The 26,080-nt window shown below is 44.0% G+C and overlaps 3 protein-coding genes and 1 non-coding gene across 6 annotated transcripts; all 4 read right to left on the bottom strand.

Annotated features, from left to right (window-relative positions):
- Positions 1-1,511: 1,511 nt before the first annotated feature.
- si:dkeyp-97b10.3 (uncharacterized) lies at positions 1,512-14,420 on the bottom strand. Of its 2 annotated transcripts, none has more exons than XM_054795166.1 (17): positions 13,864-14,420; positions 13,026-13,057; positions 12,712-12,738; positions 9,704-9,769; positions 8,216-8,261; positions 8,096-8,127; positions 7,825-7,863; positions 7,695-7,744; positions 6,583-6,632; positions 6,245-6,468; positions 5,116-5,366; positions 4,896-5,021; positions 4,033-4,168; positions 3,770-3,829; positions 3,526-3,597; positions 3,119-3,409; positions 1,512-2,908 (listed from the first exon to the last, which is right to left on the bottom strand). In XM_054795166.1, exons 1-17 carry the CDS (start codon positions 13,911-13,913, stop codon positions 2,880-2,882), a joined length of 1,581 nt encoding a protein of 526 aa, XP_054651141.1. In that variant the 5' UTR covers positions 13,914-14,420; the 3' UTR covers positions 1,512-2,879. The 2 variants fall into 2 exon arrangements, with proteins under 2 accessions (XP_054651141.1, XP_054651140.1); XM_054795165.1 differs by having other exon boundaries at positions 1,513-2,908; positions 8,096-8,125; positions 8,211-8,261; positions 13,864-14,415.
- Positions 14,421-15,101: 681 nt separating this feature from the next.
- On the bottom strand, positions 15,102-17,178 carry mrpl28 (mitochondrial ribosomal protein L28). The gene is made up of 6 exons (XM_054794549.1): positions 17,011-17,178; positions 16,413-16,698; positions 16,195-16,347; positions 15,968-16,102; positions 15,802-15,888; positions 15,102-15,442 (listed from the first exon to the last, which is right to left on the bottom strand). Exons 2-6 carry the CDS (start codon positions 16,695-16,697, stop codon positions 15,347-15,349), a joined length of 756 nt encoding a protein of 251 aa, XP_054650524.1. The 5' UTR covers position 16,698; positions 17,011-17,178; the 3' UTR covers positions 15,102-15,346.
- A 383-nt stretch (positions 17,179-17,561) lies between these two features.
- Positions 17,562-17,648, bottom strand: trnastop-uca (transfer RNA opal suppressor (anticodon UCA)). The gene has a single exon. It is a non-coding gene; the product is annotated as a tRNA-Sec (tRNA).
- Positions 17,649-18,026: 378 nt separating this feature from the next.
- Positions 18,027-24,798, bottom strand: LOC129191318 (proton-coupled zinc antiporter SLC30A1). 2 transcript variants are annotated; one of them, XM_054794553.1, is made up of 6 exons: positions 24,601-24,798; positions 21,885-22,464; positions 21,030-21,260; positions 19,866-20,089; positions 19,618-19,805; positions 18,027-18,537 (listed from the first exon to the last, which is right to left on the bottom strand). In XM_054794553.1, the coding sequence occupies exons 2-6, from the start codon at positions 22,432-22,434 to the stop codon at positions 18,303-18,305; spliced, it is 1,428 nt and encodes a 475-aa protein (XP_054650528.1). In that variant the 5' UTR covers positions 22,435-22,464; positions 24,601-24,798; the 3' UTR covers positions 18,027-18,302. The 2 variants fall into 2 exon arrangements, with proteins under 2 accessions (XP_054650528.1, XP_054650529.1); XM_054794554.1 differs by having other exon boundaries at positions 21,885-22,406.
- Positions 24,799-26,080: the final 1,282 nt, after the last annotated feature.

Genomic DNA, 26,080 nt, shown 5'->3' with positions numbered 1-26,080 from the left:
GCCGTTTTCATTTTGTAAAAGTAGCTCTCGCAAGGAAAAACGTTGGTGACCCCTGACGTAGATGCTCTGAGCCGTACGTCAACGTCGCCACCATATTAGATGTGTCAAGCCTGCGCAGTAAAGTTTTTGGTGCCAGTTTCCCAAGTATATTAGTGCGTGTGTGAATGTACACTGCTCAAAAAAATGAGAGGAACACTTCGAAAACACATCAGATCTAAACTGGGGGAAAAATGATGTTGAATATGTTTCCTGATAATAAGTGGGTGATGTATTAGTAACAAAATGATGCCACATCATTTGATAGAAATGAAAATGATCACCCTATAGAGGGGGGAAATCAAACACACCCCAAAAATGAAAGTGAAAAAATGATGCAGCACACTGGTCCATTTGGCTAAAATGTCATTGTAGCAACTCAAAATGATTCTCAGTAGTTTGTGTGGCCCCCACGTGCTTGTACGCATGCCTGACAACGTCGGGGCATGCTCCTAATGAGACTACGGATGGTGTCCTGGGGGATCTCCTCCCAGATCTGGACCAGGGCATCACTGCGGTACCTGGACGCATGGAGGAGATTCCAGGAGACAGGTAGTTACTCCAGGAGAGCTGGACAGGGCTGTAGAAGGTCCTTCAACCCTCAGCAGGATCGGTATCTGCTCCTTTGTGCAAGGAGGAACAGGATGAGCACTGCCAGAGCCCTACAAAATGACCTCCAGCAGGCCACTGGTGTGAATGTTTCTGACCAAACAATCAGAAACAGGCTCCATGAGGGTGGCCTGAGGGCCCGACGTCCTGTAGTGGGCCCTGTGCTCACTGCCCAGCAACGTAGAGCTCGATTGGCATTTGCCATAGACCACCAGAATTGGCAACTACACCACTGGTGCCCTGTGCTCTTCCCTGATGAGAGCAGGTTCAACCTGAGCACATGCGAAAGACGTGAAAGGGTCTGGAGATGCCGTGGAGAACGTTATGCTGCCTGCAACATCATTCAGCATGACCGGTTTGGTGGTGGGTCAGTGATGGTCTGGGGAGGCATATCCCTGGAAGGACGCACAGACCTCTACAGGTTAGATAATGGCACCCTGACTGCTATTAGGTATCGGGATGAAATCCTTGGACCCATTGTCAGAACCTACGCTGGTGCAGTGGGACCTGGGTTCCTCCTGGTCCACGACAATGCCCAACCTCATGTGGCTAGTGTATGCAGGTAGTTCCTGGAGGATGAAGGAATTGATACCATTGACTGGCCCCCACGTTCACCTGACCTAAACCCAATAGAACACCTCTGGGACATTATGTTTAGGTCCATCCGGCGCCTCCAGGTTGCTCCTCAGACTGTCCAGGAGCTCATTGATGCCCTGGTCCAGATCTGGGAGGAGATCCCCCAGGACACCATCCGTAGTCTCATTAGGAGCATGCCCCGACGTTGTCAGGCATGCGTACAAGCACGTGGGGGCCACACAAACTACTGAGAATCATTTTGAGTTGCTACAATGACATTTTAGCAAAATGGACCAGTGTGCTGCATCATTTTTTCACTTTCATTTTTGGGGTGTCTTTGATTTCCCCCCTCTATAGGGTGATCATTTTCATTTCTATCAAATGATGTGGCATCATTTTGTTACTAATACATCACCCACTTATTATCAGGAAACATATTCAACATCATTTTCCCCCAGTTTAGATCTGATGTGTTTTCCAAGTGTTCCTCTAATTTTTTTGAGCAGTATATTAACGAGAGGCATTAACTTCAATTTCTTTGTAGAAAGGCGCTTTATCAAATTAAGTACTGTTACTTGCATTCTTTTACTGCGCAGCCTTGACACACCCAATAGGCGGCGACGTTGACGTACGGCTCAGCGCTCGATGCGGCGTCTACATGTACATGTCTATGTGTGTTACATGTATGCTCGCACGTCTTCCAAAACATTTTGACAACAATCCAAATCCAAACAATCCAAAAAAGGGGCGCCACACGTGTCATTTACAGTCACGGAAAAAAAGGCCCCTCCATGTAGAAAATAATGAAGACAATAATTTAGGATGCATGTTTTTTTTTTATTCAGTCAACACTTGCTTATTTACAATGTGTTCTTAAAGGGGCAGAATATAAAATTACAAAAATCTTTAGCTTCCTCAGGCTATGAGCTTTTGGAATGTAAACATTACAGCACATTAGCACAGAATAACTTCCTACATTGGAAAGACTAACGTGCCTATTCTGTATAAATCCCATGCATTTATCATACTCTACGTAGCTCTACATATACTGTAGGAAAAATAGTATTCAATGTTCCTCTTTAGTGTCGTGGGTGAGCTAGGAGTTTATCAAAGATGCCTTTTTAGGTGTGAGGCGGGGTGCACCCTGGACTGGTCACCAGTCCATGACAGGACGCATATAAACAAACAACCATTCACACCTATGGACAGTAGAGACTCCAGTTAGCCTGACATGCATCGTTTTGGACCATGGGAGAAAGTTGCAAGCATGCGCCAACCACAGTTTACAACCATTTGGAAAATCCTTCCAAAATCACATTTAAAAGTCATTTAAAAAATATACAAGTAAATGCAGTTTGAACACTGCAGTCCCTCCATTTAAATCCAGCTACATACTTAGCTACTCAATTGCTTCACAACATCTTCTGGTCAATCTCAAACCTTGATGTGAAATGTATTCATTTAATAAGCGTAATGCACATTTCTGTATGCTTGTTACAGAAAAACATACGACTGATTCAGATTGTTCAAAAAAGGGGAACTCACTCAAATCATCATGAGAGATGAACACAAACGAAGCCGTCTTCCCGAGAGCTCCTTTCTCTCCCTGATGAGTTCTTAAAGTATGGAGCAAATGAATAAAAGTATACAAAAAATATTTATCTCTTGTCCTCTTGGTTGTTCATGTCTGAAAGTGGGAAACAAAAGCACACTTTCAGGCATTATTGACAATGCGAAGTTATGGTGTGTGCACGCGCTTTAATATGCGGGTTGTTGAACATGTCGCTCATCCTGAAGGTGCTTGATGGGCCTGACTGAGTCATTAACCAGTAAAGAGATGTCTTTCAATACTTTTATCCAAACAGCATGCAGTTCACAACGTCCTCCTAAGCCTTACCTTGCAAGATCTGATGGACCTCAGTAGGCAAGTCGTCCAGCTCCTCCAAGCACTTACGCAGCTGGAAGGCCGTGGCCTGCCCCGCCCCCCTCCTGCTCTTCCACTCCACCATCATCTTCATCTTCTGCATGGTCACGTCCTTCTCGGCCGCCTGGATATCGTCCAGCTCCCGGATGCTTAACCCCAGATAGATGGCCACCTGTTTCCACTCCTTGCCCAGACATTTGGCCACCTGCAGCAGCTGCTTCTCAGACATGTCCCGGCTGCCAGGCATGGACACTTTCACGTGGTCTTGAAGGAAACACAGGAAATACACGCAGGGGTGTCATTTTACTATTTCACCAACAGTACACAGTTACCACTTCTGAAGTTACGTAAAAAAAAAAACAACAACAACAAAAAACTACCTGACTCCACCTTCAATCTACGTTTTTTAAAGTCTGCTTCATCTTCTGAGAGGCTGCTGCTCCTTCGTCTGCCTAAACGAGACATGAACAGGGTGATGTCAGACCACCTATTAAGTGATGTCGTCTTGTCTGCTGTGTCAACAAAATTGGAATCTATTTGTCTTCAATCAAAGATGAGGGCGGTCAAAGGTCATAGTTCACGTGCAAAGTGAAAGCAACGGCGGCTTTATGAAAGTGAACTCACAGTTTGTCCTTTTCCTTGGCTTTTTTTCGGGCTGTACCCGACCCGTACCCGTACAGTCACCTAAGAGGGTGGAGACGTCCAACAATGAAACACATGCACATTGTAGGACAACATGTGATCTTATCAAACAAATAGCGGGGCGCGCCTCCAGACAAGGTGTCGGGGGGCGGGGGACACAAACACTACGCTGCCTTACGCTACGTAGTCAAACACTACGTTGACAACATTCATCTGCAGGAGATCACAGGAGGCACATGTTCTACCTTCTCGGATAGTGGTTGACCACACAGTCTCGTCCGTGTCACTCTTAATGAGCGACAACTCGAAAGGCGGAGGATGTTCGAAGAACACCTCAAAAAAGCCCTTCATCTTGGTCATTGCCAGGGTGAACTCCAAAACCTGCACAAAGACAAGAATTCTATTACTTTGCAAGTTTTATCCCCAACAACACCCACAATGTCAACGAAACGTTCCGCATCGTCAAAGGCACCCGCGGTCGCACCCAAAAGGCAGAGGAGGATGCTAACCATCGCACAAAAAGTTGGGACTTGTGGTCATGCTGAGGGAAGACAGAGGTTACGTGGCTGTAGGGCGCCATTACGGAACAAATGGATCTTTGGTTTGAGGAGGACGACGAAGAGGAGGAGGAAAATACGACGACAGCAGCAACATGTTTCAACAAGGATACAAAAAAGCGGAATGGCGCCAGGACGAAGAGGCAGAGGTCATAGGAGTGAAATACGCCTGAGTCAATTTCTTGTGTCCGACCTAGTAGGTTGATCATTCAAATTCTGAGTGTTTCAACAAGAGAGAAATGTGAGAAATGTTCATGTCTGTCTGAGAAAAGGCTTTTACAGGCTAAAATCACATAGAATCATTGGAAACAAAGTTGGCTACTTTGCGGATTCCACTTATTGCGGACTATTTCGGGATCCGTGATAAACGAGGGAAAGGCTGTAAAACATATTGAAGCAAAGTTTATAAATCATGTCAGTGATGGTTTAACGCCTCCATTGAAATAACTGCCGTCTCCTGTAGTCGCTGGGGGCGTGTGCTGCATCATACTGAGGTGTGTTTAGTATGTAGGAAATAAACAGGCGTGTATATCGCATGCAACAAAACCAACCTGAGGCTCGATGGCGCCCTCTGGCTTACTGAGGAGGCGATATGTTCCCTCATTCAGCGTACACGTGGGAGGCTTTTCTATCTGAACGTAACGTTTTGTGTATTTTCCCACCTGCTTGCGTATGTCCTAGGTGAGAGAAACAAGGTGACCGCTCACACCGTGACACAGCCATCAGAATTTAAAATGAGCTTTTTTTTTTTTAAACATCATCTTCACCAACCTTGATCTCAGAGCTGTTGGTGGCCAAGTAGATGTGGAAGCTGTATTTGTCGTCATCATTCGCCAGCTGCCTGTAGACCAGAACCACCCCGTGGTGATCCGTGGGCCGACTCGTCCGGACCATGGGCCCGACGGGCGACAGAGACGTCACGTGCCACTTAATGTGGCTGCCTGAGTGATCCGCCGCTGGTTCGATGAACGGACGCTTGTTCTTTATGTGCAGCATGCCGAACGTCATCTCATTTTCTGCATCTTTGTGCGACAAGTCACACAAGTTAGGTTTACTTCACACCCATCAGAAATACAGGAAATACAGTGGTACCGCCGTACTTGCTGCTATATTTACACAACAGCGTGCCATTCCTTTCTCTGCATCAATTAAACGATGATTTCTATTGTTTCTATTGTGAAAACTGTGGAAAAACCGCAATACGGTCAGCCAACCCAAAGTTGCAAACCTAATAGTAGTAGCTGATTATCAAATACTGTAATCATAAGTCTAAACAACAAGAAGGCTCCCTTCTGGCAGTATTAATTAGTAGCAGCATGGTGCTGATACAGTACAGACAGTGGTGTGAAAAAGTGTTTGCCCCCTTCCTGATTTTACATTTTTTTCTTTTGCATGTTGGTCACACTTAAATGTTTAAATATTAGTCAATGACAACACAACTGAACACAAAATGGATCACCATGGAACAGTGGTGACCCTTCCCAACCAAAATAACCCCAAGAATCCTATTGAGATGCTGTGGCATGACCTTAAAAAGGAAAAGCCTCCAATGTGGCTGAATGACAACAATTCTGCTAAATTCCTCCCCAGCGCTGGAAGAGACTCATTGCAAGTTATCACAAACGCTTGATTGCAGTTGTTGCTGCTAAGGGGGGCCAACCACTTATTAGCTTTAGGGGGCAATCACTTTATCACACAGGGACATGTAGCTTTGGATGTTTTCTCTCCCTTAATAATAACAAGTTTCATTTAAAACTGCATAAAGTGTTGAGTTGTGTTGTCATTGACTAATATTTAAGTCTGTTTGATGATCTGAAACATTTGAGTGACAAACATGCACAAAAATAAGAAAACACTTTTTCACTGTAAGTCAATTGCCTGAAAGAAGGCGTACACTCACCAGCCAGGCAGACAGAGTGAGGGAACTGGATGGACTTCAGGACAGACGCATCCTTGTCCGTCTTCACGTCAAATATGGGTCCGGCAAACTTCCAGGACTCCTTGAGGGGTGAGCAATACTTGGACCAGGACGCGACGGAGTACCGCACGAGAACTCGATCAGATGCTTCAAATACCAGCCTGGTGACGGAGCACTCGTATGTGCCTTCTCCTTCCAGCTGCACTCTGGAACACACACACACGCACACACACACACACACACACACACACACACACACACACACTGAGTATGATGGTGCACAGGTGAGCGAGCACGTGATTGCAGAGAAGCCAACTTACTGATACTGTCCCTTGATTATCTTGGGTGCGACAACCTCTTTGCCATGAGTCTGTCCAATGCGCGCGCACACACGCACACACACACGCGCACACACACGCACACACACACGCACACACACACGCACACACACACGCACACACACACACACACACACACACACACACACACAGTACAAATGTATAAAATATTTGGGATGCACCGATCGATCCACCACCAATCAGTATCAGCTGATTTCCGTGAGAAGGCGTGTGATCGGCGTACGCCGATGAATGTGGCTCGGACTATTGCAGCCTGCAGAGATCCCTGTGTGCAATGTAGTGTCCTGTCTGTAATGCATGCTAGCAGTGCTAACATGCTAACAATTGCATAATAATGCTAAGTCTTTATATATGTGTCTAGCTAGGAAAATGGCTAAAAAAGCTACTATGCTAATGTTAGCATGCTAGCAATGCTAAAATTAGCATGCTAACACCTAGCATGATATAGCAACATACCGGGAAGGCTCAATGTCCCGAATGAGTTGAGAATTGTTGTCACTGCTGTCAGTCGACCTTTTCATCCTCGTTTTGCGGGTCATGACGTTGTTTAGGCCAATAAGCTATTGCTCAAGACTTGTTGCTTGTTGAGTTGAGTGGAGAGTAAACTGATTGGTGCCACCTACCTCCACTCCTTTGTCATTGTGAAACAGATCTCCACATTTGGTGACCCTCGACGTGGGTAAAACTGACAAATGACAACAGAGACAACGAGACTGTGGCACACCCACGGCCGTGGTTTCAACACGTTGAAGCCCAGTTCTGACTGCGAGGAATAACACTGGTCATGATAAAGTATTTCCTCATATCGGCGGCGGTGGATGCCTCGATGATGGCAAGTATGAGCGCCCATAGGCCCATTTGGCACTTTTTTTATTATCGGTTTTCATTATAGGGAAAACCCCGATACCGATACTACATTTTTATGCCAATAAATGTTATGCTCTCATCAGTGGACCGATATTATCGGACATCCCTAGTAATTACATCTTAATCAAAAGCAAAAAAGTGAAAAACACACACAATATGTTCCTTGACGGAGGTGAAAAAAAATAAATAAACATGGTGGAGCTCACCTGCTGTATGTCTTTGCATTTTTCACAGTTGAAGTGGATGTACTTCTCTGCTGTTGGGGTAGACGACAACAGACTAGATGAGGGGACAATCACACTCACGTTGTTGTTCACTGACATTCCTGTAGATTACCTTTCCAAGTCAGATCCTCCGGAGCAGAGACGCCAGCCTCTGCAAGTCAAAAATGATTGACAGATATTGAAGAGTTTTGGTGCAGTAGCTGAAATTGTGCCAATAATGATTATGTAATGTGGCTGCCATATATGCACACACAATTTATTTATTCATGATGTAATTCATTCTTTTATTACTTAAATGGTATTCATCCTAACTTATACATTCGCATAAAGAGTCAAGCAGACTTTGCATCGTTTTCAGATCATTTCTGTGTACATTTGCTCACCATTTTGAGACCCGTCAGCTTCTTTTTTGCCTGCAGAGAATGTAAGATCTCACGTCATCATTCAACATCTTTGAGGCGTTTTCTGGTAATAAGACGCCAGTCTTTTTATGCTTACCTTCTTCTTCTTCTTCTTCTTCTTCTTCGCCCTTCTTATTAGTATTGCCACCTGGTGATATTCAAATTAAAATGAGTATGGTAGTAAATTTAATAATATAACAATACTATCCAACAGTGGATACCCGCACGTTTGTGTTTCCGCATTCACAACCCTGTGCATTTGTGGGTTTTTGGTCCAAAAAATATTTTTTCCTCAAAAAATAGGCCGTTTTTCCCAAAGAAAAACACATCTGATTCACCCTGTATTGGTAATAATTTTGGCTGTCAATATGTAATCGTGATTAATCGCACTTTTGTGCATAGTTAATTCGTAATTAATCACAATTAATCACAGACAGGGATTTAAATCTCTTTGTGGTAAACGTTTCCATACGCATCCAGATACACGAGTAAAGACACGATTCTAAAACAATACGACTCGATATGATTCAACGGTTACACCTGTCGTTGCAGCCGTTATCTGACACTGTACGATAAAGAAGCCAACTGTGTAAAAGTGTCATTCTTACGTTATTTGCAAATGTGTAAAAGAGCACATCATATCCCCAAGCATGCTGTAAGGCAGAGTTCCCCAACCACCGGGCCATGGGGAACTTTCAGGGGCAATGATTTCAAAATAAACACACAAAGATTAAAAATGAAATAACGTGTAAATAACTACATAACTACATACCGGCACATAATTTTATTTTGTAAAGGGATACAAATTTTGGAATTTGAAATTCTATCACCTGATATTTGGCCCCAAATGCTGATCCTACGTGGGACTGCATAAAGGTAAGGTTTGATGTGCTAATGTGCGTATTTGTTGATTTTTTCAAAGCAAAAATCCGCCGAGAGATGGTTCGGATCTAAAAAATCTTAAAAAAAAAAAAAAAAAAAAAAAACACTTGTTAGTTGGACCACTCGTATATCACTGTATTAATGACAATTTAAAAAAACAACCTGCAGAGCACCAGTAACTTCTCTCTTCTTCCCAGCGACGTACTGACTGACGACTCACCGAGACACAAACAACTTTGGTCTTGTCGACGGAGGCATCTGCCTGGGCTGTGAAGCTAAACTTACCATTCAAAATAACCTTTTCTTTGCCCATTTCTGCTCAATATTTGTTCCCGCTTATGGCTTCACATCAGCTGCCACGCCGCTGCGTTTCCTCCAGCTACGATGCGGGCCGAGGGTCAAACAGGATGTGCGCACGTTTGTGCCGTTAAAGGAAACTTCCGTTAACTTTGACAGCCCTAATCATAATAATAATAATAATAATAATAATAATAATAATAATAATAATAATAATAATAATATATACATACAGAATAATACAGGTAAAATGTACAGCATACATGTACCACTGTGAAACCCCCCCATGATTTTTATATGTTTGTCTTTATGATTCACTGATAATATTTTTCCGTCAAGTGTCGAGATTTCGCACTTTGTTCGGCGGTGCTTGAATGAAAATAATATTCCTTTAAGATTGGTGCCTCTCACCATCATTTTCTTTCTCTTCATCCTCCTCTTCTTCAGAGCTCTCCTCAGTGGATGTCTCGGTGGTCTCTGTTTCGAAGGAGGGAAGCCAGGATTATTCGTGGTTGAGATCATTTTGAACATGCTTAATATTCGAGTACATTGCATGTGTGCACTCGCACATTTCAACAAGTCTGAAAAGGAGTAGGAAGAAGCAGAGCTTTTTTCTCTCTCCATGTCTCAGCAACTACTGTTTGCACACTTTGTACCAGGTTAACAATTTTTATAACAGGAAAAAAATGTCATCGTAACGCTAACAGAGTAAGAATATAGTGTATTCAGTAATAAAGAATAAAGATATAGAGTGGTGTAAAAGTGTTTGCCCCCTTCCTGATTTGTTTTTTTTTTGTTTTGCATGTTTGTCACACTTAAATGTTTCAGATCATCAAACAAATGTAAATATTAGTCAGTGTCAACACAACTCAACACTTTATACACATTTTAAATGATCATTTTTTATCATTAAGGGAGAAAACATCCAAAGCTACATGTCCCTGTGTGATAAAGTGATTGCCCCCTAAAGCTAATAAGTGGTTGGCCCCCCTTAGCAGCAACAACTGCAATCAAGCGTTTGTGATAACTTGCAATGAGTCTCTTCCAGCGCTGGGGAGGAATTTAGCAGAATTGTTGTCATTCAGCCACATTGGAGGCTTTTCCTTTTTAAGGTCATGCCACAGCATCTCAATAGGATTCAGGTCAGGACTTGGACTAGACCACTCCAAAGTCTTCAGCCATTCTGAGGTGGACTTGCTGGTGTGTTTTGGATCATTGTCCTGCTGCAGAACCCAAGTTGCTTTCAGCTTCAGCAGAACTCATGCTTCCATTCATCACAGCAAGTCTTCCAGGTCCTGAAGACCATCACACTACCACCACCATATTTTACTGTTGCTATGATGTTCTTTTTCTGAAATGCCTGATGTAATGGGACGCATGCCTTCCAAAAATTTCAACTTTTGAGTATTTTCCCAAAGGTGTTGGGGATCATCAAGATGTTTTCTGGCAAAATTGAGACGATCCTTAATGTTGTTTTTGTTCAGCAGTGGTTTTGGTCTTGGAACTCTGCCATGCAGGCCGTTTTTGCCCAGTGTCTTTCTTATGGTGGAGTCATGAACACTGACCTTAACTGAGGCAAGTGAGGCCTGCAGTTCTTTGGATGTTGTTGTGGGGTTTTTTGTTACCTCTCAGATGAGTCGTGGCTGCGACTCTTAGGGTCATTTTGGTTGGCCGGCCACTCCTGGGAAGGTTCACCACTGTTCCATGTTTTGGCCATTTGTGGATAATAGCTCTCACTGTGGTTGGCTGGAGTTCCAAAGCTTTGGAAATGGCTTTATAACCTTTTCCACACTGATGGAACTCAACTAATTTCAGTTATGTTTTAATTGGGGGGGCAATCAGTTTTTCACACAGGGCCGTGTAGGTTAGGATTTGTTTCTCCCTTAATAATAAAAAGTTTCATTTAAAAACTGCATTTTGTGTTGAGTTGTGTTGTGAATGACTAATATTTACATTTGTTTGATGATCTGAAACATTCAAGTGTCACAAACATGCGAAAAAATAAGAAATCAGGAAGGGGGCAAACACTTTCCACACCACTGTACATAAATAATAGGGCTGTCACGATACACTCAGCTCATACACGATATTGTGTTGACAAGAATGAGACAAAGACGATGTTTTAACATTACCTTTAAGAAAACTACGATGACAAAATATAGGACTGGGCTGGACTTTAACTGAGTCACAAAACAATGCAGATACATTTTGAAATGTTTTACAACTTTGCATGCATGACGTAAGCAAGATGCTTTTACCTGCTGAGCTTTTTTACACAAATTTAAACTAAAAATAGTAAGTTAAAATAAGCTGTAGCTGCTACTACTAATCATTTATGTTTATGAGTTGTTATGCAAAGACTAAGGCTGTCAAATGGTTACAACTTTTTAAATCACAATCACGGTTTTCAATTTAATTTGTCATGATTAATCAGCATGTCACACTGTCTGAAACACGCCCATTTCTACTGTATTTTATTTAAAGAAAGATAAAATAATAAAGTTATAAAAGAGCGGCAGACTGTGGGGACGCTACACTGTGCTGCCGTCTGTCGGCATAACAGAGAGCCGTGGCTTGCCATCATGTGTATGGGTTAATTACGCTAAATGAAATAAATTTGTTACCACCGCTAACGCGCTATTTTTGACAGCCCTGGTAAAAAGTTCTATTTTTACGCTAAAAGAACTACAGTTCCCATGATGAATTTCCAAAATAATATCATATCTTTTGATAGAAGTCACATGCAGTGATCGTGTTTTGATCTTACAAATCTTATGTAAGTTTGATGAAATGTAGAATTACTACGGCTTCTGCTTGGACATTAACACGGCAGCAGCTGTTAATTGTCGAGAGCGAGTGACGCAGGGCACACAAAGATCGGTTGATTGCAAGGTCTATAGTGTGTGTAAAGCACTTCATGTTCGGTTCCGATCCTGCCTCACAGTATGATAAGTAGTGATGGGTGCGGGAACATCGACGCATGTGTAGAGCTCAAAGAGGGAAACCCCGTGTCAGTGTGAGACTTTGAATGAATGAGATGAATGAATGAGACTTTCGACGGATTTGATGTGTCTGATGTGTCACGGCAGTGATGCGCACCCTGCAACATCCAGCAGGTGTAGGTATTGAGCAACACAGCGATACAGTTTGGGTAAAGTGCCTCAACGCTCCACTACGCCTCATCTACCCATCACTAATGATACGTCTACTGGCTGCCTTCTTCCTGCGACACAGCTTTTCTCTAAACAAGAAATATCGTCACCTTTTAATTTCAGGAGATCTTGTCACACAACACCTTTAATAAACAATGAATTAAAAATGGACAGTTTTGCAGTGATAAATAAATAAAATAAAAGTGCAGCATAAAAAAGGAGTACGAGTGGCATACACATGGAAGACAAAGAATGTTCCCACGCTACCTGAGCTGTCGCTTTCTGTGACATTATCTGGAACACATGAAGAGGTTAGTCGTAAAACTGTTTTTTTGCCTTCATTTACATGTTTTGGAACCTGAAAACACCAAGAGGACACAGTACTCACGAGTAGGATGTTTTTTTTTTTTTTTTTTTTTTTTTTTTCTATAAAACAACAGCGTTTGCTTGTAAACAATGAAAAAAAAATAATCGCATGCAAGCTGAAGAGTATCTAGGACAAGACTGTTGTTACTACACATACCCATGCATCTACTGGGAAAGTCAAATTAAAAGGTGTGAAGGAATGAGTTAATGTTTACCTTTGTTTCCAACCAAAGGGACGTCTTTCTCTCTGTGAGACAGGAGAGACAGGATGATACTACAAACAAGCACACCTCTCAACACATCACCTTGACACTTTTCTTGAGTAAGAAGAAGAGCTCAGAATGATCAGTACATATACAGTATATAGACACACCCCATGCAGTTATACTTTATTCAGCAATGTGAAAGGGTGTTGTGTTTAATAAAACAATGAGCCCTGGTAAAACGGTAATTTCCACTGGAGAAACTTGTTATGACAGGCCGAGCCTCGGCAAGACGCGGCATGTCAGGGAGTGAAGAAACGTACTGTAGGTCATTATTACACCCTGAATCCATCTTCACTTCCCTGGATGGGCTGACCAACTAACTACTAACAACTTTTCAAAATATCACAAGACAGAGCAGAGTGTTTTGAGATGGGGGAGCATGCACAGCAGCATGTCGTGCTTTCGTCGATGTCGATGTTTTTACAATTTTTACATGTTGATGTCTTTGTTTCATTGATTGTGTTTTTAGTCAAGCATTGACATTTTTCACTTTGTTCAGCGGTCCTTGAACGCACCACAGTTACATGCTCCTTCTACTGTGCAGGTGTACATTATGTCCAAAGTGGCCTCAAGGATCTACAAAATGACAAAACTATAGCCTTTGCGCACGACAATGAGTCACCACCGTCCCCCAACCGGTCCGATGGTTTATTAAACACATGATGTGCTGGCTTCACAGCAACACTGCTGCTACGTTGACAACACGTCATCCGCTGCACATTAAAAAAAGTGTCCACGGTTTTGCTGTTTTGTTGGGCTTCATCAAATTAAATAAAACAAGACTTACCCGTCCTCTGGGTGACAAACCACTGTTAAGCTCGACATCTTCGCCACCATCCTCCTCGAGTTATTATTACTTGAATAACGAGGATCACGCCCAGTGCTCGAATTCTTCTGTTTCCGTGCTTGCCACCGGAAACAGAACGTCTTATAGAAAGCCCATGACAAAACTTCAGATGGATCAACCGTTTCTTAGCAGACGACACACTAAATGTAAGACACAAACTTGTCCAGCTTGATAGGGTGATCCGTGCAGATTTTACTGGATCTACAAACCAAGTGGATTTACGTGTTTGTATGAGTCATTCAAAATGGCGCCGTTGAGAAAGATTTGTGCTGCTTGGGTAGCACGCAGCACGTGGAGGATTGTGAGTGTGGCAGTGAAAGTGCGCGTCTTCGGTTCTTGATATGTTGAGGCATGTACAGTACTGTTGCACCATTTTGCTCGGAGAGAGCTTCTCGTGCCGGGACGATAATCTGCCTAACATTTCTAGTCCGTTTATTCATAAGTAGTGACAGTGTTTCAATTCGCGCACTTCCACACTAGATTTTTGTACATGTAATATGTGCAGTGAGACATCAGTACCCGGATGTTGCCCTCATCAACACGCCCCTAGTGCTACGCCAGTACCCGGATGTTGCCCTCATCAACACGCCCCTAGTGTTATGTCAGGTACATGCAGTACATGAAAACACCAGCAGATGCCACCCTAGAGACAGAAAACCTTCTTTGAAACATCACAGCACAAAAAATGAATGAAATACACTTGCAATGTCTGTACAAGAACTACTTCGGTTGTAATTCTAAGCTAAATAGTAGAGTATGACAATATTTTTATTTTCTAACTGTATTGGGGGGTATTTGGTGGTCAGCCAGTATTTGCCTCAATACAACACAGTACAGTTCAATTTTACATTTTGGAGCAGCCTTTTACTGTGGCAACTAAGGCACACCTGTGCAATAATCATACTGTCTAGTTAGCATCTTGATATGCTACATCTGTGAGGTGGATGAATTATGAATGCTCATTAACACAAGTTCAGACAGATTTGTGAACAATATTTGAGATGTCTTTTGTGCACATAGAAAAAGTTTTACATCTTTGAGTTCAGCAAAAACAAAAGTGTTGCATTTATACTTTGTTCAGAATTTGAACTATCTAATGATTTAACCACTCGTTTGTTGCAATAGTTTTGTGAAAACTGAGGCTCATAGTGTACTTAGACAAGGATGAAATATCGATGTGTTTCAAAAGATTTTATACAAGAACATCACCGGACAGCTGTTGTATTTACACCAAAGGAAAAAGAGGAAGCATGAGAAATAAATTCTTCATTCATCCTTCCTGTGCGTCTGTCTCCCACATACAAGAAGTTTCTGCCTATGACCAACTCAAAAAGAAACTTCATAACACATCACCAGGAAGAGAATCTCCACACTCTTTCCCTCACCCAAGTTCTTCAGAATAAACGGTAGATGATTCCACTCTTCATTTCTTCTCAGTGAGATGAGGCTCCGAGAGTTTTTGGATTTGCAGCTCCTCTATCAGCTTTTCCACGCAAGCCTTGAACAACGGCTCAGGGGGCTAACAAGAACAGGACATCAAGTGTGTTAGCACATTAACAATAAGCAGCGATTGCAAGGAAATAATGATGATTGGCTAAAATCAGGAATTAGCTAATGTAAATTGCAATCAAAGTATCTCTGGGTAATTGAACATTTCATGACACGCACATAGGGAATCAAATTTGTCCCAAAATTAAAACTATATTTATTTATTCATTTATAATCAAACGATTACAGCAATGTCAACAACTAGACTTCTCATGGAAAGCTTTGCCTTTGCACCCCATGATGTAATAACATGAAATGTTTCAATAAAGTGGAAATTCATCACAAATGACATGACATGATGATGTCACAGTCATGAAAGGAGAGCATTACCTTGTCCTCCAGCTGCCTCTGCTTCTCCACAGCTTCCTCCAGAGTGAGACCCACCCACTCGGCTTCCTCCTCCGGGACCTCAAACTGCTGCTCAGCACGGCAAAAGCAAGGCGAAAGAAACGTGTCACTGGCCAATCTACTAGACGAACATCGTGTGAGGTCAAACCTTGAACTTGTTGTAGACCTTCTCCCTCTTCACGGGATCATCTGGATACAGCTGAGTGTCTTTGCGAGCCAGGCGAAGCAACATGGCTCTCTTCAGGTCCATTCCCAGTTTGGAGCAGAGATCTTCCTTCGGCGTCTAACAACAAAGCGACGACAACTGGCATCATGCCGGTCCTTCTTGTCTGCCTAGAAAGCGCCTTGGCCTTCACTTTCTGCAGCTTCACTTACTTTGAGGATGTAGAAGTCAAAGCCAAAGGCGGCGTCAATGAGATCCAGAGTGCGAGGCGTGACTGTGATGGTGAAATTGTGGTCCAGGATCTCACTGTAAAGTTCCCTCTTTAAGAGCTGGGGTTTCCACGTCTTTGTCAAACGGTTGGACATCTACTTACAAATATTAGAGTTATACAACTTAGAAGACACAGAAATACATCCACGTGCACACTCACTTTGTCATTGTTGGCATATCTGTACCCTGTTACCCAACCCTCTCCCCCCCACAGGCCGTTCTGCGATTGAGGAGGGTAGTATATAGGTATCGGGACATCTTGCACTCGTTCCTTCTGCCCCGTCTTTGGGCTGAGACGGTACTTGACCCCCAAAGGCCTCCAGTGGACCGGAGTGGGGTCTTTCTGCTCCAGGGACTTCAGGTAGTGTTTAGGGAGACGGGCGTAGATCCCCTCTTTTAGTTTGAGGGCATTCCAGAGTTTAGGGGGGTATTTATGGAGAGGCATACTGGATTTGAAAGAGGAGGACGACAATGACTTTTAGTTAAAATTCAGCCAACTGTAAGGTAAAACCAAGCCCATCATTCATCCAGCAGAGTAATAATTATATTGTCCTTTATGTTAACACAAAAACGAATTAAATGTACATGTGAGGAGTAACACTAAGTATTGTTGTATACAAGTTGCTAAAATAACGCACTTTTGACTAAGGATGCTCACCGTACAAGGTCTGCCACCAAGATCATTCATGACAATTCAAGACACCCAATCATACCAACTATTTATGATCGTTATGAAAACTACCACAAGTCTGTCTTACCTCGTGAATAAATCAACTTGATAAAATCCTCAGAAAAACAATCGCCAAACGTGCAAGGACATCGTTTAGCCTTGTAACGTTTAACACATTTCCGCAGTGTTCGACAGACCTCCTACTAACGAGTATTATCATTGGATAGAGGGACAGACTATTGCCCTTGAAGATTGGCTGACATCATGACTCACATTCTTGTTCCGGTAAGACCGGACGTAGCACTAAAGCAATACAGTCATATGAATACAATACAAACAACTGAAACATTGTACATATTCTTCACAATGACGAATGTGATTCAAATTTCCCGAAGCTTGTTGAGTTTGTAAAGACAGACGTGAGTATAAGTAGTTTCAACTCGCACAATAACTATATATAATTCTAAATAAATATACATGGAAATTTTATTTTGAAGCACAAGCACACCGTTTGAGAAGGGGAAGTGGGTCATCGCGTACTTTTTTTTTTACAGTGGTTGTCACTGTCAACTGTGAAAAACGAGAAAGTCATCACACGGCGCTCATGTTTCGAAGACTACTGAAACAACTCGATTCGTTCGCCCGTAAGGTGGAATTGAACCACTCTGCCGCTAGGCAGCTACAGGTTTGAAGCCTGCACCCCGGACCACCGAGGATCATCCGGGCATTTTCAGAAGGTTACAAGCTAATAAATATAGGACCTGGAAGTACTATGCCACTTTAGTTAGGGTGTCTCGTTAACGGCAGCTAGCAGTTTGTATATGTTGGATAGTACCCCTTAGAAGTCTTTACACAACATGTTATCCCCATGGTACCAAAATTCTTCCCGATATGCACATCGAAAAGGGACAAAACCAGGTATGCGACAGAATATGCTAATCAGCTACGTGCTGATTGGGCTGGAAGGGAACCTTGAACAAGGAAAATTTAACAGCCAAAAAGTTATTTCCTTTTACGAACGCTTGCAGTTTCTTGTGCCATTTTAGTTATACATGCACTTGTCATAGCTATGAAATTGAAACAAATACATTCTCAACCTTTAAAAACCCACAAATGCACTTTATTTTTTGTCCACATGTACAGTTTTGTTTATTTGAGGAGTACACATACAAAGTGCTTCAAGGTGAAATGGCTCCTTAAATAACAAACTGCCCAACGACTGTTGGGCATACAGAATATGCATCACAGTACAGTACAAGTTACAAAAACACTCTTTAGTTTAGTTCATGTGTACTATACTGAGTAGTATACAGTACAGTTTGTTTTTTTTTTTATAAATGTGTAGACACTTTTTCCTTCAATGCACGTGTGTGTCTGCTGTTACTGGTCTTCAGTTGGTGGTGCCACCAAGCCTGTGCAGTCCTGGACTTCAGGCAGAGGGCAGCACATGTGTCCAGCACAGACCTTACCACAGGACATGCTGCATGCCAAGGCTGGGGGTGAGCAGGGCTGACCTTTGAGGATGGCAGTGGGGGCAAACTCTGGCTGGACGGTGCAGCAGGTCACCCCCACACTCTGTAGCACCTTGGTGACCCCTGACATCAGGTCAGCACACCTGGATGTGTGTGAAAAGTCATAGTTGTCTCATTGACGGTAACAATATATCATGCGTTACTGTATTTTTTAGCATCATCTTTATGCACTGTAAGGTAGTCTAGGGCTGCCGTAGGACACTCACCGAAATACCTTCCATTACTACATTCAATATAAAATACTTTAATTATTTCTATGTTTTGCATAATAAAAATCATTTACAGTATCTCGAAATTGTACATTTTCAGATTTGAAAAAACACAAATCAACTACATTGTCTTTTTCTTTTTTCCTAATAAAAAGTTGGCATCTTTAAATTTAGTGCGTACTGTAAACTGTCTTGTGCTGTGGTGCTGCTTTGCTGCCCTCTGCTGGTCATGTGTTGCAGTACACTGCTGATTGGCCTGTGCCATCCCACACACCTGTTGCCAGATTGTTTCCTACCTCGCGTTCTTTAACTGCCTTTGCTTTCTAGTCTACACTTCTCGTATTGTCTAGTATAGCTTTTCCGCTGCTCTAATAATGTTCACCAGTACTTATGACATGGTTTCTATGCGCTAACTGCGAAAGTATTTCATGTATAAATAAAGGAATCCTACTTAGCGAAAATTCACTTCACAAGGTGGAACCAATTAACCGCGATAAATGGGCGATTACTGTACCTGTGGCTTTTTAAAATACAAAAAACATCAAAAATGACTTTTCCTAAAAAAAAAAAATAATATATATTTTTTGGAAAATGTTAATTTGGAATTTTGTTTCTGAAAAAAATCTGCTTTTCTGATTAAAAGGGGTGGGGGGCGTGGGGGGACCAGGCAACATGTAGATGCATGCTTTTCATGGACATGATCATTTCTCATAAACCTCTATGCCACAGAATTTGACCTCTGTATTTAACCCATCACAGTTAGGTGCCTTGCTGAGGGGCACCTCAGCGATGCCTGTGCTTGTCAGGGGAATCAAACCTGAGGGACATGGTGGACAAGCCAACACACCATGAATGAACCTACAGCGTCATCCTCTTTGTGTTTTTATGCCTTATTTCTGTGCCTATTCCCAGCTAACCCCCACCAGGTGCGCCATGGCAAACGTCAAAGCTCACCTGTGTGCCGCAAAGGCCGCGTGACAGTGCACATGGACCGATGCCACGACGACGGAATCGGCCAGCTCCCAAATGTGGAGCTCGTGCACCGCTTCAACTCCTGGCACACTCCCGATCTGCAGCCTGACATCAGACACGCACACGTGTGGAGGCGTGGCCTGCATCAGCATCAGTCCATACCTGCGCATCTGAGGAGGGCAGACATAAGAACGAGTCCCCACAAAGGAGGTAGAAAGACTCGATGGTACCTGTGGTGCAACTCTGGCCACCAGTATCGTGACAGCCAAGCTGGCGAGGCCTGGATCCAAGTAGACCAGGAGGTCCATGGGGCCCGCCAGGAGCAACACCAGGCTGGTGATCAGAACCAGGGCTGGAGTGGACAGACCCTGCACGAGGCAGACCCACAAAGATGGACAGAGAGGCCGTCTGCTGCCGGGGACACGTAATGGTGTGCCAACTGCACAAGAGTTATCTGTAATGTGAAAAAAACTACGATTGAGAATAATACAGCAGTCCCTCACCACTTATGTGGCCTCTATCATGGTTTATTATATTAGTAAGTCATGCTGTTTTGTGGTTGATTACTGCCTATTATCAAGAAAATGCACATTGGAGCAAATGTTAGGTATTTTGTAGCTCAATTGATCATTTTCAAGCATAAAAATGAACTAAAATGCAAATATAAGGCATGCAGAAGACGTATTCAACGACGCTGTGAACGATATGTAGTATACACTGGTCACTAGGTGTCAGTCATGCTACCGCAGTGTTCAGTGAGACACACAAGCACCAGACTTGATTTATTTCTGGTTTGAATTATTTTACAACAGGCACAATAATCCCTAAAAAGCTCTCTGTTCGCATGCCACTTGGCTTCCGTAGGGACCGCATTTATAGCAACGTGCACTAGCATGAGTCATATATAGAGTCGATGTGGCTCACTTACTCATCATGTCTGCTATGTTGGGCCATAACAGCGTAAGAGTGACTATAGGGGTGTTATTTTATGCCTAGAGGGCTCTAATGTTAAAAGTTCAAATACTTACTGAGCTGTTAATGTATTCAAAACATCTAATTAGGAAGCACAGGAATCAGCCCTATACTCCTCACAACCACTAGGGGGCATACCTGCATGGTAACCGGTCACTATTAGGGGCGGGTGTTTGAATACTTTGATTAATGGGGAAGCTTTCTTGTTTAACTACTGTAATTGTATTGTATGTATTTTAATTAATATTATTGTTGTCTGGTGCCGTTCAATTTCAAAGAAGTTCAGACTGAATCAACAGCGCCTCTGGTGGTTGTGTCCGAGTAGTGCACTCCCATTTTGACTCGCTTGCTTGTATTCATTTGTCACCATCATCAGTGATCCGTTATTCGTTTCATGAATCCATCAGAGAACAGTATGTTACCGAGACATCCATTGTCTTTTTTTGCATCTGCAGACAGACTCTCCAGTTTGCGGGACGTCGCCGCCTCTTTCTCCTCCTCCGCTCCATCCTGGAGATGCGTCCCTCCATCTGGCACGCTGGAGGTTGCCGGGTTACAGACGACTAGCTCCCCGTTGCAGCGCTCCAACGCAGGCTGAGCTCTGCTGTCTTCACGTGGCTCGGCCTTGTCTTTGGAGTCCTCCTGAGCCAAGGCTGTGGGAGTGGAGCGTCGGAATGTAAACATGCTTCGTCACACCTGAACATACAAGGCAGGCACACACGTTCTTCAAAGAGCATCTCCTGGGTGGAAGATGCTGACATAAGGTGCGACGCTGTCTAGTTTCGTGAAAAGCAGGTTGAATCCGCATTGTTTTAAATGAAAACAGTTCTTTTTAAAATGTGTTTTCTTGACCCAACAAAATCCGTGTGTGCCCAAGCGTTGAGCGTTCTGTTTTTTTCATACGCGCAGTACTTTTTGCTGATAACAAAACATGTACCGCCAAAGTTTCCTTTGTTTTTTTTAATGACAAAAAGCACGTACTTCCATATAGTCAGAATGTTTTTTTGTTTTTAGATTTATAGCTGAAGATGTAAACGTTTTTAAGATATTCTACTTCTGTATCTTTGGAAAGTTTGCTTGAATGATCTACAAGGGAAAAAAATGTCTTAACTTCATAAAAATGGAAGAAAGAGACACCATTTGGAGATGTCATGTGTTGTTACAAACACAGCAAATTTGCATGCGATCCCAAATCCCAACACATCCGACCAGTGGACTGAGCAGTGACCCAATACTTTTGCCCCTAGAGTGTAGCTGACACCGTGTGAGAATGTTACCTTTGTGGTTGACTTCAATGTAACATTCAGGCTCAGGCTGGCCCCCCTGCTGCTGCTTCCAGGTCAGCCAGAGCGCCGTCACGTTGTGCAACAGACTGACCACGCCCACCGCCACCAGCAGCGAGGGCCTCTCCACAGGGTGGGTGTCCAGGGGGAAGCTGATGACATCCATCAAGCAGGCGACACAAAGGGAGGCCAGCAGCAGAGCTGAGATGAAGGCCCCCACAGGCCCAGTCCTTTTGTCAGTATGGGACATGAGACACACCGCAGGCCCAGGAGGGGAAGCACATGAGCGGAGGCCATGAGAGGTCGACGCTGAAGATGCTGCGAGGGGCCGCGGAGCGCCGGGGGGATCGCAGGGCCTCGGTTGCGGGCGTGGAAGAGCCACGTGCATGAGGATGAAGAGCGTGTGGAAGGCGTCCACCAGCATGATGAAGGACCTGCACAGCTGGCTGATGATGATCTGCGACACCAGCAGCAGGATGGCCACGCCCAGCCTGCACCAACGTGTCACCCCCATACCTGCACACAAACACCACACTGCTGCCATTTTTCCCCTTTATGCTCCCCGGTGCAAGCCCTGGAGAAAATGTACACAGAAAAGCCACAGATAATAAATAACCCCATTAATACTAATGCTCACATTTCAGTTTTATTTGATGTGACTACGCAAACGACTTGTTTTCTTTGTTTTTATTTTGGCTTTGTGAAAAGCACGCACACCGCACGTGTGTGTGTTGGTTGGTTCATGATCAGAAAAACAACAAATCATTTTTTTGTGATGTGTAGTCTTTGCTTGGTTGAACCCAGAGCAGACCAATGCACAAAAGAGTCGGTTGGAAGAAACGGGAAGTTTCCTGGGGCCGCGTCCACAGCAGGCAGACGAGGAAGAGGAACCCAGTTTCACTTAAGAGATCGCTTGGACCTTGCCAAGGCTTGGCTGGTGGGCTGGGCTGAACAATTCTCTCCAGCGCTGGCATTGCAATTGCTTGTATCTACCACTTTTGATATGAAATTGTAAACCTTACTTAAGACTCTTAGCATTATTTCACAGCTGGTAGAATAAAAGAATCTGGGTGGACTTTTCCTCTGAACATGACAATCAACCTCAAAAATTATGCAATCGTCCCTCATTTATAGCAGTTAATTGATTCTAGAACCATCCATCCATCCATCCATCCATCCATTTTCTATGCCGCTTCTCCTCATTAGGGTCGCGGGGGCATGCTGGAGCCTATCCCAGCTGACTTCGGGCGACAGGCGAGGTACACCCTGGACTGGTCGCCAGCCAATCACAGGGCACATATTCCGACTGTGATAAATGAATGTCTGTGATATAGGAGCCCGTGTTAATAAATGGAATATTTTTGTAGTTGGAGCAGAGAAAACCTGTTTAGGATTTTCTAAATATGGCTTTTAACGTTATTAGAGCCCTGTAGACATGAAATAACACCCCTATAGTCACCTTTACAGTGAGGCCATGGAGCACGACTGTCAGTTGGCCTCGAAGAGGTTCTGGTAAACCAAAAGGGGAAGCAGTGCCCGGTCCACACGGGAGCCTGCTGACCTCGACTGAGGATGTAGTTGGACGGTGGAAGGAATACTTTGAGGCCCTTCTCAATCCCACTGACGTACCTTCCATAGAGGAAGCAGAGTCGGAGGACACGAACGAGGACAGTTCCATCAGCGTGGCTGAGGTATCTGGGGTGGTCAAAACGCTCCCCAGTGGCAGAGCTCCGGGGGTGGATGAGTTTCGCCCTGAATTCCTCAAGGCTCTGGACGTTGAGGGACTGTCTTGGCTGACACGTGTCTTCAACATCACGTGGAAGTCAGGATCAGTACCTCTGGATTGGCAGACCGGGGCGGCGGTCCTCCTTTTCAAGGAGGGTGACCGGAGGGTGTGTTCCAACTATAAGGGGATCACACTCCTCAGCCTCCCTGGGAAAGCCTGTTCCGGGGTGCTGGAGAGAAGGGTACCGCTGTTAGTTCTCAGTGGGAAAAGGGTCCTAAACGTGGGGGGGTCTTGTTCACCAGTGAGGGAAGGTTGGAGCTTGTGGGCGACATGTGGATTGTCTGCAGTAATGCGGTCGCTGTACCGGACTGTCGTGGTGAGCTGAGCCTGAAGGTAAAGCCCTCAATTTACCCCCCATCTATGTTCCCACCCTCACCTATGGTCATGAGCTGTGGGTCATGACCGAAAGAAGGGGATGGTGGATACAAGCGGCTGGCATGAGTTTCCTCCGTAGGGTGGCTGGACTCACCCTAAGAGATAGGGTGAGGGGCTCGGTCACCCGGGAGGGGCTCAGAGTAGAGCCGCTGCTCCTTCACATGGAGAGGAGCCAGTTGAGGTGGCTGGGACATCTAGCCCGGATGCACGCCGAGCCGGGCAGACGCTGGAGGGATTATGTCTCACGGCTGGCCTGGGAACGTCTCGGTGTCCTCCCGGTGGAGCTGGAAGAGGTGGCCGGAGACCGGGAAGTCTGGACTTCCCTACTGAGACTGCTGCCCCCGTGACCCGGACCCGGTTAAACGCAAGAAAATGGATGGATGGATTGGACTGTCAGTCACGATAACGGCATTGTAGCGTTTGACAGGCGTTGGTTAGATCCCAGTAACGGCGTTGTGACACCCGTCCTGAACAAGCTGTGCAAGTCAACATACCTCCAAAAACAAACATCCACGTGCTCGGAGGAGGTCAAGTTTGGGTGATAATTACCTGCGAAGAAGAAGAGGAGCTGCTCGTCAAAGAGGAGAGAGATGATATGCACAAATCCCCCCAAATGTTCCTCACTGTGTTCAGCATCTCAACGCCGCGGACGCTCCTCCTCTGCTGTAATCTCTATCATGTGAGCCAGCCTGGGAGGGACTTTGTCCTTGCCCCCTCTTACTTACTGTACTGTACAGTATGTCCCTCCTTTTATCTATCTTCTGTCTAATGAGCTATCTGTCTCGCCTTCCTAGCTATAAGAGTATTACTACAATACTCTATAATACTCTACTTTACTTATTGTACTCTGGGATAGCATTGAAATGCATTGGAAAGAACCTGAGTTTATTTCTTTGGTTCAGTCCAGTTGCTCATTAAGTCAATAATCACATCACAAATGTGACAATATGGCATAAAAAACACGGTAATTTATTCAGACAGTGAAATGTACGTAACCTTGTGGGGACTTCTCTCCCGGCCCCTCCTGGTCCTGTGTGCAGTCCAGTGGGCCGCAAGTCAACAGGTCCGATCAGGACTGACACTTGTGGATAAATCCCTACTGTTGTGCCAGCCTGCCCTGCCGACACATTCCTGAGGCACAGCTAAGCCCACCAAGGGCGTGAGGACACTTTTGACCCGCCCCCCCCCGAGGGTCCACGGGATGGACGGCATGGCTTGTGTGCCCCCTGGTGCGCTTCGATGAAACGAGCATATTGTGAGAAACTGGGGTCACAAGCAAAAAAAACAACAAAAAAAACAGTATGTGGAATGAATGTAAAGCACACAGATGCAGTACATAGAGTACATAGAGTACATAGAGCACATAGAGTACATAGAGTACATAGAGTACATAGAGCACATAGAGTACATAGAGTACATAGAGTACATAGAGCACATAGAGTACATAGAGCACATAGAGTACATAGAGTACATAGAGTACATAGAGCACATAGAGTACATAGAGTACATAGAGCACATAGAGCACATAGAGTACATAGAGTACATAGAGTACATAGAGTACATAGAGCACATAGAGCACATAGAGTACATAGAGTACATAGAGTACATAGAGTACATAGAGCACATAGAGTACATAGAGCACATAGAGTACATAGAGTACATAGAGCACATAGAGTACATAGAGCACATAGAGTACATAGAGTACATAGAGTACATAGAGCACATAGAGTACATAGAGTACATAGAGTACATAGAGCACATAGAGTACATAGAGCACATAGAGTACATAGAGTACATAGAGTACATAGAGCACATAGAGTACATAGAGTACATAGAGCACATAGAGCACATAGAGTACATAGAGTACATAGAGTACATAGAGTACATAGAGCACATAGAGCACATAGAGTACATAGAGTACATAGAGTACATAGAGTACATAGAGCACATAGAGTACATAGAGCACATAGAGTACATAGAGTACATAGAGCACATAGAGTACATAGAGTACATAGAGTACATAGAGCAC

The sequence above is a fragment of the Dunckerocampus dactyliophorus genome, chromosome 12 (assembly GCF_027744805.1).
Source record: "Dunckerocampus dactyliophorus isolate RoL2022-P2 chromosome 12, RoL_Ddac_1.1, whole genome shotgun sequence".
NCBI classification, from domain to species: domain Eukaryota; kingdom Metazoa; phylum Chordata; class Actinopteri; order Syngnathiformes; family Syngnathidae; genus Dunckerocampus; species Dunckerocampus dactyliophorus.
This window is presented reverse-complemented; position numbering and strand designations above follow the sequence as displayed.

Bases quoted from the DNA above. Each gene is read 5' to 3' on its own strand.
- si:dkeyp-97b10.3 (XM_054795165.1), bottom strand. From the start codon at position 13,913: ATGGTGGCGAAGATGTCGAGCTTAACAGTGGTTTGTCACCCAGAGGAC. The intron at 6,633-7,694 runs GTGAGCTCCACC...CGCATTGGACAG, and splicing joins AATGCAAAGACATACAGCAG to ACTCATGGCAAAGAGGTTGT. The intron at 3,830-4,032 runs GTAGAACATGTG...CCACCCTCTTAG, and splicing joins GTCAACCACTATCCGAGAAG to GTGACTGTACGGGTACGGGT.
- mrpl28 (XM_054794549.1), bottom strand. From the start codon at position 16,697: ATGCCTCTCCATAAATACCCCCCTAAACTCTGGAATGCCCTCAAACTA. The intron at 16,348-16,412 runs GTGAGTGTGCAC...ATTTGTAAGTAG, and splicing joins GATATGCCAACAATGACAAA to ATGTCCAACCGTTTGACAAA. The intron at 15,889-15,967 runs GTTTGACCTCAC...CGTGCTGAGCAG, and splicing joins AGGTCTACAACAAGTTCAAG to CAGTTTGAGGTCCCGGAGGA.
- LOC129191318 (XM_054794553.1), bottom strand. From the start codon at position 22,434: ATGGCAGCAGTGTGGTGTTTGTGTGCAGGTATGGGGGTGACACGTTGG. The intron at 21,261-21,884 runs GTAACATTCTCA...CCACTCCCACAG, and splicing joins CATTGAAGTCAACCACAAAG to CCTTGGCTCAGGAGGACTCC. The intron at 20,090-21,029 runs GTAACATACTGT...TTCACATTACAG, and splicing joins AAAAGACAATGGATGTCTCG to ATAACTCTTGTGCAGTTGGC.